Source organism: Antrostomus carolinensis, unplaced genomic scaffold (genome assembly GCF_000700745.2).
Source record: "Antrostomus carolinensis isolate BGI_N321 unplaced genomic scaffold, ASM70074v2 scaffold8729, whole genome shotgun sequence".
NCBI lineage: Eukaryota > Metazoa > Chordata > Aves > Caprimulgiformes > Caprimulgidae > Antrostomus > Antrostomus carolinensis.
The window spans coordinates 1-11,919 of NW_010336363.1; the positions used below are offsets into that span (position 1 = coordinate 1).

The window sequence follows — 11,919 nt, forward strand, 5'->3', positions numbered from 1 at the left end:
ATCCGCTTTCACAGCGTTATTTTTGACCAGAAGGTGGTTTCGTTCCCCGTTCTAAACACAAATCCAGTTGTGGTTCCCCATGACCAGCTCCAGCCACACAGGAACCTCACCCAGGCAGCAAAAAACCCTCCAGTTTATAACACCGCGATGAAATTACCGTTTCGATTCAGTCGCGACAATTTCAATGACACGCACGCTCTGCATTTCTCACTGTAACAAAACTAAGAAGGCGGCAGTTCAACTGCTGTCCTATTTATTCCTGGCTCTGATAAATGTGCAGGATTAAAAGCGCTATAAAAATCAGCGTTTGTGTTTTAGAGAGATTAAGCTGCCGCGCCTTCCCCGGAGCTGCCAGCCTGCCTCAGTCTCTCCCGACGAGGTGGGTCTCCGGGGGCCTGTCGATGCGGAAGAGCAGCTCAGCAGGCAGGAGGTAGCCCAGGTACTGCACGCTGTCCGGGCTGGTGTCCTGGTGGTAGTGTCCTCCTTCCCCGTGGTGGCTGAAACAGTGGGTGTGCTCCAGGCGCAGATCAAAGCCCTGTCACCAGAGAATGTGAGCAGTGGTTAAAAGTCCAGGGACCGTCTGTCGTTTATACTGCCTATTTCCATGCACCTCAGAGCCTACTCCAACCATTAAGCGGTGAAAACTGGCGAGATGCTTGTGAAACAAGGAAGACAAAAGAAGAGGAGCTGTACAAGGCTTTACCATAGGACATCAAAGAGAAAAGAATTTAGAAACCTTGAGAGCCCCCAACTTTTAGTGTCAACCTCCCGGAGATTTCCCTTTTTTTTTTTTCCCCTCTTTTCTTCTTTCTTTCTTTCCCTTGAGATTAAATAAAGCAGTCACAGGAAGGAACCCCTCCTGGAGATCAGACCCCCTTTGCACTGAATGCCACAGACCCATGTGATCACGGGACAATCTCTACTCCAATTCTGAGAGCTAGCTTAGATGAAAATGGGAAGAATAGCAAATAAAGTAACAACTAGCATACTAAACCTTGAGATCACCCCCACTAGTTTTATATATCATAGAATCATGGAATGGACTGTGTTGGAAGTGACTTTTAAAGATCATCTAGTCCAATTCCCTTGCCGTGGGCAGGGACATCTTGCACTAGACCAGGTTGCTCAAAGCCCCGTCTATCCTGACCTTGAACACTTACAATGATGGGGCATCTACAATTTCTCTGGACAACCTGTTCCACTGTCTTACCACTCTCATCATGTCAAGTCTAAATCTGCTCTCTCTCCATTTAAAACCCTTGCCCTTTCTCCTGTCACTACAGGCCCTGGTAAAAAGATTCTCTCCATCTTTCTTATAAGTCCCCTACAAGTACTGAAAGGCCACAATAAGGTCTCCCCAGAGCCTTCTCCAGGCTGAAAAACCCCAACTCTCTCAGCCTTTCCTCATAGGAGGGAGGTGCTCCAGCCCTCTGACCATTTTCATGGTCCTCCTCTGGACCCACTCCAACAGGTCCATGTCTTTCTTGGGCCCCCAGAGTTGCATGCAGCACTCCAGGTGGGGTCTCACGATGGGGAGAATCACCTCCCTTGACCTGCTGGCCATGCTTCTTTTGATGCAGCCCAGGATACAGTTGGTTTTCTGAGCCACAAGAGGATACTGATGAGTAATGCTATGGCATTTGAATGCCACCTTCTACTGCTGTCTCTGTAGTGACACTCAAACATTTCCAAAACCAAAGGCTTAGCCAAGTCCTGTGGAGCTTGCAGCAGATACAGACTGGAGTAACCCAGCTGCAACCACTACACAAGTTGCACTGACTCTGAGTGCAGCAGCTGTCGATGGCTGTTTTCAAAGTACTAATCAGTTGATTCTGGGAAGATGCACAGAATTTAGCCTTAGGCCAAAGGCTGCCACATAATGACACAATAAAGTCACACCTTTCAACATACCCAAGTCTACAAGTCTCATTTAACTCTGGAAAAAATGTTTTTTTAATTACTTATGACTGCATTGTTATTTATAAACAGTTATTTTCATCTATTGTTTCCTGGTTACTTTTAAATAAATAGTCTTTCTAATGATGAAACATCTTAATTGCTTTTGAAACCAGATTGGTTTTTATCCAGAAGTGTATGCTGTTGAATGTAGTGCTTGTGAATGATAGATAACTTTCTAGCATGAGGCTTTGCAGGCTTTAATTTGCATTGGCAATTGTGAGAGACATGCTTCACACGTTTTGACACAGCATTAGCAGAGACAGTTCTTATGAAAGTGAACTACATGAACACACTTCCATGCTCTTGACGTTTCTCCTGGTGTGGCCAGCAGCGAACACAAACAATGCTGTTGGGTTTGGGACGCAAACACTGAAAACTGAAACTGTACCATTAAGTTCAATCCACTATGAAGAGCCAGTGGGTTTCAGAACAGACTGACCTCACCTCAATTCAAACCAGTGACAGGAATGAGAAGCTTCTATTTCATTACACCACCTCTGGAAGAGTTTAACACAATATATACACAGACTCCTGTTCTTAAAAGGAAAATCACATCCAAGACAAAATTAATTACAAGTCTCAGTTTACACTTAGAAATGAGAAAGAGACTCACTGGATCTCTGGAAACTATCACTGGCTGACAAATCAGTGGAGCCTTCATTTCAAAGAATTTGAGCCAGTTATTCACATCCTCATCGGTGTTCAGGGGACAGGCAGAAAATTCTGGAGGCTACAGCAAAAAGTAAAAGCTTTGTAAGTGAAAGGAAGACGCTTGCGTCAAGATACTTTTTCTCTAGCAACTTTCCTTCACTTTCCCCTCCCCACTATTCTGTTCACATTCCTTCTTGCCTAAAAGAAGCTTCCCAGCACCCATTCTGCCAGAAACAGAAGTTACCAGCATATTGCTTCTTTTATTGCACAGGCAGTGGTAGAGCTACTGAAGTGAGGATTCTCTTCATGGTACATTTTAGAAGCTCAGTTATTTTTAAAAAGTCCCTTGCTTCTTTTAAGTATCATCTCAGTTTATGTATTTAGTTTCCATTAATTTTACAATAGTTCCACAGTTGTTTAGCTGCCCACAGATTTCAAAAGGAAAGATGACGGTATTAAGTTATCTAGTTTTGCAATGTCAGTTTCGTAATGTCAGCTCCTTGCTTTAATACACTGCTTATCCTAACAGTTTATGCATACATTTAAAAATACAAAACAAAGTCAAGGCACTAAGATGTTACACCCTGATTTATATTTCTGTTTTCAGAAGGATGAAGAAAGTTATATGAATTGAGAACAACTTACCATAATGTGAATCTTTGCTTTCCCCTTCTGAATGATAAATGTACCACCCATCCCAACTGGTTTTTCTCCATAGTGTTTCTCTAAAATTTGTCTCAGACAAGACACAAAGTTAAGTTCCCCAGTTCTTCCATTTGCTTTCACTTCAATGACCTAGAGAATTAAGTTAATTTGTCACTGCTGTCTCCCACTGCAGCAGCCCGCACAGGTCTGTGAAAGCTGCTCTGAAATTCTCCCAAGCTTATAACCCAAAATTACTTTTTGAAAATGCAAGTTTCCCCACAAGTGCTGCTCCACTTGCATTCTTCCAGTACCTGACCAACCCTCTTTCCTGACTTTCTGTTCAACACTAGCTTTGCCTGTGAAGGGTGCTGGGCAGCAAGTCATTTCCTAATGCATCAGACAAAGATATAAGAATAAGAAACCCCTTTCTGTTCACCAACTGGCTTCCACTCTGTTCTAAAAAAACTCTTAGAAACAAAGAAACAGGAAACTACTGCTTAGTTTGCACGCAGTAGTCAAGTTTTTGACTGCTCTGCCAACATCTCTGTTGAGGGAAGCACCTCTATAAAAAACTAGACAAGTGTCCAGACCTGATTTACACAAGCACATTGTACAACCATTATCTTCAATCACTGATAGTTTGGACTGGATTTGGATGGATGATTTATGATGGAAAAGTTTTAGTAAACTAATACTTCTCTCTCAAAAATTCAAATGCCTCTGTCTCCACCAACTCTTCCCCTCATTCACCAGCATCAGCTCCTCATGTTTAGATATTTCTTTCATGAAATTACTACCTTACTGTTATCACAGAAAAATGATAGGAGAACACCGAAACATGAGTTTCCCTTCATCCACAAAGCTCTACAAGCAAAGTCACCTTTGATCCAAGTACGTACCTTACCAGGTTGGCCTTCACTGGCATAAAGGTTGGCCAGCAGCCCAAACTCACAGTCAGTATATTTACTGCTGTACTTCTCAAGCAAGCACCCTTTATCTGCAGGATTTATCTGAGCAACGTAGCTCCCATTTACAGCAGGTTTTTTTTCACTCTTAGTTTGAACAATAGGGATAAGCTGAGAAAAAGAACATGTAAGAATAAGTCAAGTAAGTCAATAAAAACATGGAAGAGTCAATCAAATGAGCAGAACTCGCAGAAATGCAATTTAACCTTTGGACCATGATCCCAAAGAAATAGTCCCCTTGGTCACACAGCTCTGTCTCTCAGAATGAGGTCTGTACTGGTAAGAAAAATGCACTAATATTGTAATGTAATTGAAAGCTCCAGAAAACAGTTTTACTTTCTCTGGACAGTTAAATTTAATTTCATGTGAAGATGAATTCTAGTGTTAAAAATAAATAAATAAATAATTTTAAAAAAAGTCTAACCATTGAGATCTGAGGCCTGCATGCAAGTACTGGAATTCTGTGTAATACTTTCTTAGTGTACAGTAACAACCACAATTATAGTGACCCAAATTTAATACTGAGATCATCTGCCAATACATGCATCAAAAAGAGATGGCAGTATCATATGGTTATGCTTGAAAAGACTCTGACCAACCAAAGCCTCCACAGGCAGTAGTTGTCATCTCCCACCTCTCCTGCAGATGATAATGTTGTATGTCGCAACTTTAAAATTTACAATGGTAAAACAAAGCCATCCAAGAGGGCAAAAGACAGGGAGTATTTCCAAGGCATTTACCAGCAACTTTGACAAGCATTTCTAAATCTTGTCATTAAAACTTCTGGTCAGGTCTTTCTCAGTCAGTTTTGAAAAATCATGTTTCTTGCACACTTGAAAGCAATCACATGCTTCCTGCAGAATTACAAGTTAAAAATTAATCTTTATTATCTCAATAGTATGCACCTCACTGGATGGCCCTCATCTGAATTCCTTCTAATGTGTTTTATGTGCTTTTGGCATGAAAGGTGTTTATTAAATGTTTTGTTACAAATGGGGAATACCCAGCATACTATAGCTCTATTATTAAGATACTTCCATAAATTAATTGAGAACCATCACACTTATTACTGACCTCAGCATTTACTCCAAGAATCTTAGATGAAGCAGCTCCAGCTCCAAGAATGAAAGCTCCAGGCAGCTCTATGTCTTTTGCAACTGTATTTAGATCATAAACCTGCAAAAGAGAAACAATCCTTTGATTTTGGTGTGGTGCTCTGATTCAGAATTGTCATTCTGTTCACTGTAACCTCTGGATGATTTAATTCACAATGCCCTCATTAGTATTTTCGATAATTAGGTTGAATATAGCTTCCGAACAACACAACAATTGGTAGTAAGAAATTGAGCACATGTCCATTTGTTTTCTGAAAGGTGGAGTCTGCCTGTGTGTTCCCCTGCCATTTTACCCAAAACCTGAATTATTGTTCTTATTGAAAGTTATTCTTGTGTAAAATAAAAAATGGAAGGGAATATCATATAGAGACAGATGGGGTGAGCTGTCAGAAAGCAGGCACAATATTTTTGGAAAAGGACACTAACACGAATCCAGTGTTGGCCTGAAAATGCAAATAGAGCCAGATTTTACAAAGAAGCGTGGCTGTGACTTGAAATCACAGGCATGTGGCAAGCCATAAACAAACACACAGACAAATAAACACCCCTTGTTCAGTAGTTCCTTCCATGGCTCTTGTCACAGATGGTAAGTTTCCAAAACTATCTGGTATGGGAGGGCAGGGGAAGATGAACCATCAACCACAAGACGCTATTTTTGCTACAATGTATAAAATTTCCTGACATAGTCTATGTTTAACAAACCTCCGAATCAATCTCATGAAACACTGAAAAGTAAGTCTCTTTCACAAGTGGCATCTTATAGTATCTGTCAGCCCTTAGTTTTGTTTATATTTCAACAATATATTGCTTTTCTTTTGAAAAATGTATTAAACTCACTTTTTCTTTCTGTACCAGAGGTATGAGGTAAGGAACACCTCCCACATCTGCTATTCTAGGCTTTCCACAGATCCCTGGAAGAATACAGCCAGTTAGCTTGGTAAAATATTTTCTCCTTATAATCTTAAATGAGCATGCAGGGTAACCCACCAAAGAACTAGTTCCTCAAACTTCTAAAACCCTTTCAGAATACTATTTCCCTAGCATGCTTTGAGCAAGTGTTGCACTATTAAGAAGTCAAAAGACAGTAAGCCCTAAAACGATTCACAGGAGGATTTAATGCTAGGCAACCTGTTGCAAAATTAACACTTTCTAAGCACAAAAAAAAAATATTACAATGGGCAACAACTGCCATTTGCCAATTCTCCAGGAAGATGGCCTCACCGCACAGTGGATACCTCCACTGGGTCTCCACTTCTAAAATTTCAGCACAGCTGGATGGCCAGCTCTTGAGACAACCCATGGCACTTATTTGAACATGTATTTTATGAAGGGATGAATCACCTTCTGGAGGTGTTTCTTTCACTACATTGATGACAAAGGGAACTCTGATAAGTAGCACTGATGACAAGTCTGTCTTCCAGACAGCTGATATCAAAGAAGATGAATCCCACTCAGAATAAGACAGTTTCACTTCACCAGCACACATGAATGGCAGGAATTTAAAAATGAATGGAAGTGCAACTCCATAGGTTCAGACAGTGATTGACGTGGATCTAAAAAAATTATCCAGCTGGAAGAGAACAACTTCATTTCAAAACCTTTTCAGTAGATTAAATAAAGCTTATGAAATAAGTGCAATCACAGGTTAAGGAAAAAAAATTATGACAAGTACTTGGTAACGACTTGTCCTTGTTCATACATCAACTAGGAAGCACACCCAGGAATAAAATAGATCTTTCCTCTCATGCATATTCTCTACCTGAAAAACAATGTAACCTCTCCCAACATCTTTAGAAGGCCAAAACCGAGTAGGATCAAGTAGAAGGAACTGGAGAAGTCTCAGTGGAAGACAGGAATGCTAGGTTACCTTTAGCAGGAAAGTTGAAGGGTTCCTGAGTCAGATCAGGGCAGTCTACAACAGAGACTTGAGCATCAGCAAAGTTTTCTTTAAGTCCTTTCTGCAAAACTGTAATAAAGAATAATGGCAAAGTTATTGACAATGAAATATTACCAAGAGTTTGACAAGTTACTAACAACAGTGAATGTATCTGTTCAGGCTTTATTTCAGCAAGATACATTAAACGACTTATGCTCACCCTAAGTAACATCTTTGATTTTAATCCGTAGGCACTTGTTCCCTGAGTCAGAGCTCTAGAGAAGAGCAACAGCTTATTCAGAGAACTGTTAGCTACCACATTAATTCATTTTAAGAATTTAAAAACCCTTTTAATTGAAATACAATAACTGACTGCTCCTAGTAGCATTAGGAGCAGCACAATGTGAAGTAACATGGATAAACTTAAACCACATCCAGCAGTGGTTTTGTTTCACAAGAGCAGACAATTGTGACCGTGGTCAAATACGCGAGAGCAAAGGAGGAAGCAAGTTTTAGCTGAAGTGACATCAGTTCTTTAAACACGTTAACTAGACTGTTTGTGATCAGTTATAATCTCAAACTGTCTTTGCTGTCTGGAAACTTCTGCTGTCACAGGATATTGCCTGTCACGTTTACATTCACATGGAGATTTTCTGGCAAGTGCCACTGTCAGCAAGGGACAGGTAATGAATGGTGCTGATGATAATGAACAGCCCCAAAACTAAACTTCTGCTTTTGCTTCATATCAATGTTTTTAGGCTCAGAACCTGCAAAGTCACTCAAATGACAGAGAGGATTCTGACTTAGACAAGTTCACTGTTTGGAAACAGCTTCCAAACCTTAAGTGAGTATGGGATTGCCTTTACATCACATACACTGCTCCAAACACCAGGTAAAAGGTCCAAGTTCTTTCATGCCTGGGGGTCCGCTTTGGCAGACATGTCAAACTACAGAACAGAAAACCCAGTCTGTGATCTCAAATCAGGCAGCTCCTTATTTAATCAGAAGACTTTCCTGTGCCTGTGTTTCCTCCGGTCAGGGTTTTAGCTGTATCCCACTTTGGGAGCAGATTTACCAAGCTGTTGACCACAAGGGTCAGTAGAAGGTACTTGGAAGGTTTCTAAGTGCATCTCAGTACCTTCCAGTAAGCAGAAAAGGACAAGAAAAGGGTGCTCCTCAAATTATACTGAAGAACTGAACAGCAACAAAACTCACAGCTTAGGGAGGGAAAATTGTGCTTGGTGATCCATCTTTTCTGATACTGTTTCAAGCTGTTCTACTGCCAGTACTCAACTGTCCTGGGCTGAGCCTACAGACTACAGCAGCTCTGGCCTATTGCCCCAGCCTGGCAGCTACTGGGTGAGAAAAGCACTGAGAACCACCCAGGGTACTGCTGCTACCACACTTCTCAAAGCATGGAAATGTCAAACTGACACAGATTTGGGAGTGGCAGGCTGAGCTTGAAGACCTCTCTGAAGGAAAAAAAAACCTTTAGTACATCTGCTGCAGGAGACAGACTGCCAGAAGGAATAATGCCTTTCTACCAGGGCAAGGAAAGAAGCTCATGAGCAGGTAGGTTGGACCAAATCACCTCCAGAGGTCCCTTCCAACCTCAACCATTCTGTTATTCTGAGCATATTTTGTGAAGGTTTTGGCAAGAAACAAACTAAATAAAATGTTTCCAGGAGCCTGGTTTTAACTCAATCCCCAAAAGAGGAGCCAACTCGGTTCAAGCAAGAGAACCTGCCATGCTATACTGAATTTTGTCAGCTGTGTTTTGAGTAGTCCTGAAAGAGAAAGTAATACTGGTGGGTAGAGGAGGACAGATGAGTCTGTAATTGTCAAACTTTCACAACTCCTGCACAAATCTGCAAATGCAGCAGACAGTTTTAAAGGGTTTAAGAGTCTGTTGGTGTGCTTCAATATCACTTGGAGTTTGGGGGAGAAGACATTTTTTGCTTTAAAGAAATAATAGCATATAGAAAAATAGCGCTTTTCTTTACATCTCAGTGAGCTGAGAGAAGGAACACTCTGTATGGACTAGCTGTAGGAAGGTTTTGATGAGCACTTTAAGATAAGTTTGAAGAGTACATTGTAAGTTTGTAAGAAGTTAAATGCTGCACAACTTACCCCCAGCAAGTTCCTCCAGACTTGGAACGTGAAAAGCAAACTTTTCGACTTTGGCCATTTCCTAATTGTCGACGATTTCTTCAGGTAAGAAATTACAATATAACTCACTGTAGGAGTGACTGACCTGTCAACAAGGATAATTGTTTAACAATTGGAACAGGATGTTTCCAATATGTTACTTATTTTTCAATTTCACTCAAGAATACACAGACAACAGCAGAATTGTAGTTTTGCCATCAAAGGAAGGACTAACAGCTTCAGGATTGTTAATTTTCTTATGCACTTTGGAAGAAAATGTGTCTGTCAGCTCCAGAGCTGGCTCAGAGTATTACATATGCCAGTCCACAAGCTTACGCCTGGGTGCAGGCAAAACACACTCCATGCTGAATCTAGTTCAAGGGACAGGGCAGGAGACTTACCTGTCCTTTGCAAGCCTGGAGTCATAATTTGTTTTTGAAAGAAAACTGGGCTTTTCTATCACATTAGCTACCTCCTCGGGTCTTCCCTACCTTAATGTTTACTTTTCCAGCATTGGCTACGGTGGACTTTCAACCTCAGCTCTGAGATGGTCTCCGATTGATTCTGGGCATGTGTTTCCCCTTCCAGAGGGAAACAGGCTAGCAGCAAATTGGAAAACAACAGCAGTGAGTTCTGCAGTATCAGGCTCTGTGTGGGTACAGAGCCTGTAACAAAAAGTTTTGAACATAAGTTGGAGCACCCCTTTACAAATGAACTGTGTTTCAGTCAGCCTTGCGACAGCAAAGTCAGCTACTAGGGCAAACCATTAGCTCAGGGCAGAAACAGCTGATTATACACTGCCTCTAAATCAGCCACAGCAATTATTAACTCCTTAGGCACATGCCTGCTGCACACAGCAGAAAAAGAAAATGGGTCCCACTTATCTAGATCTCAGGCCTTGGAGGAAAAAGCCAAAAGCCCCATTACATTCCCAGACCTGACAAAGCTTTTCTTAGGAAGGACTATAATATGACCTAGCTGTTTATTTATACTTCTAGCTTGCATTTTAAAAATACCCTAGCTTTTATGATTGTTGAAAGTCATAACTGTCCTTATACCATAGGCCTCTCGAGTCTGCATAAAGGAAAAAAAAAAACAAGCAGAAAAAAAGAAATAAAAAGAGTTGGGAGATCATAGCGGTCACCTAACTGAAGTCTTTGAGCTCAAAGTTCAGCCACCTCAAATTACTGCTATAGCAAGCAGTAGAGAAAGGAAGAAAGGCAGCTACCTGTGTATAGTAATTCTCATCTTAGTTGGTCTTACCTTTCTCCAGAGGTGACTCCCTCCCTCCTCTGGCTGTGGAAGAAAAAGTAACGGGTGGGATTTTGTGTATCTGGTAGCAGAAGCCTATTGGCAGATGGAGTGAATCAGATGCCAAAGCTCTAAGCGTGCACCAAATGCAAAAAGGGAGTCATTCCATCAAAGAAAGAAAGTGAGAAGATGGCTTTGGCAGCATTGTTTTCAATGATCCTCATCCTCTCTAGAACTTTTTGCCATGTCTGGAAGGAGGCTGTGCCAGCACTCAAGACACTGTAAAAGTCCTGGAACAGGCTGAGAAGACAGGCTAGAACTGCTGTTGTGTAAAGGGCAGAGGCAAAACTTATATACAGTTCAAATAAGTAGACTCAGATATAACACCTAGACCATCACCTGCTGTTTAAAGGACACTAGTCAGCTCCCCACCATCAAGAAAAGAGGGAAAGACTGTGGGAAAAACTCGATGTGCCATGATAAACCCAATCTAATTGCTAGACAGTCGTGCTTACCGGGAAGTATACAAAAAAAAAGTAGATCTGTAAGTCACCACTGCAAGGAAATAATTCACCGGGGAGTTTATGTGGTGTGGGAGAGGGAGAACCTGAAAGGAGACAGCAGACAATTAAGATCCATCGTGGAGGGGCAGACTGATATTGAATTACTATGCAAGACTTTCAAAGAAAGAACACAAATACTAAAAGGATGATAAGATTATTAGATTGGGAGAACAAGCACCTAAAGACTTTAAAAGTCTATCTTTTTGAAGGAAGAAGAAAACATCAGAAGAGAATAGTCAAGGGCAAGGAGAACGTAGATGAAATGGGAACCACAATATTAATGGGGTGGATGTGGGGGGGTGTTTCCTAGTATCAAAACTTGCTGAAGGAAGAAGAAAACATCGGGAGAGAATAGTCAAGGGCAAGGAGAACACAGATGAAATAGGAACCACAATATTAATAGTGTGTGTGTGGGGGGGTGTTTCCTAGTATCAAAACTTGAATTAAAACTAGTTTAGAGCCAGAAAGGAGAGGTTATAGGCAGGCTAGAGATGAGTCAGTGTGGGGGGCTAAAGAAACATCAGGGAAAAATTGAAGCTGGCAGTCAGTGAGAGGAGAGAAATGTAGTGATGACAGCAAGACGAGCGAAACATCGACAGTTGTGTCCACAGAGGTTGTGTTCTTCAGTCGGGGCGATACAAGGAGGCAGAGAAAAGCTACAGGACAGCAGAGGCATCTGCCTGAGCGGCTGGGATTTGGGGAAGGGGTGGATCATGGAGAGGAGAGAGGAGAGAGGAGAGAGGAGA

The 11,919-nt window shown here is 41.4% G+C and overlaps 1 protein-coding gene across 3 annotated transcripts; it reads right to left on the reverse strand.

The window, feature by feature from the left end:
- Window positions 1-361: 361 nt before the first annotated feature.
- BKGD (beta-keto-L-gulonate decarboxylase) lies at window positions 362-9,481 on the reverse strand. Of its 3 annotated transcripts, XM_010174816.1 has the most exons (8): window positions 9,342-9,481; window positions 7,203-7,301; window positions 6,173-6,246; window positions 5,295-5,396; window positions 4,155-4,331; window positions 3,256-3,405; window positions 2,573-2,689; window positions 362-535 (listed from the first exon to the last, which is right to left on the reverse strand). In XM_010174816.1, exons 1-8 carry the CDS (start codon window positions 9,397-9,399, stop codon window positions 362-364), a joined length of 951 nt encoding a protein of 316 aa, XP_010173118.1. In that variant the 5' UTR covers window positions 9,400-9,481. The 3 variants fall into 3 exon arrangements, with proteins under 3 accessions (XP_010173118.1, XP_010173119.1, XP_010173120.1); XM_010174817.1 differs by lacking the exon at window positions 3,256-3,405; XM_010174818.1 differs by lacking the exon at window positions 4,155-4,331 and having other exon boundaries at window positions 9,342-9,399.
- Between the last annotated feature and the right edge of the window lie 2,438 nt (window positions 9,482-11,919).

What these genes read in the sequence shown, in the direction of transcription:
- BKGD (XM_010174816.1), bottom strand. Translation starts at nt 9,399, where the DNA reads ATGGCCAAAGTCGAAAAGTTTGCTTTTCACGTTCCAAGTCTGGAGGAA. An exon ending in TCTGGAGGAACTTGCTGGGG is followed by an intron (nt 7,302 to 9,341) that starts GTAAGTTGTGCA and finishes TCTTTATTACAG; the next exon opens with TTTTGCAGAAAGGACTTAAA. An exon ending in CTTCAACTTTCCTGCTAAAG is followed by an intron (nt 6,247 to 7,202) that starts GTAACCTAGCAT and finishes GTATTCTTCCAG; the next exon opens with GGATCTGTGGAAAGCCTAGA.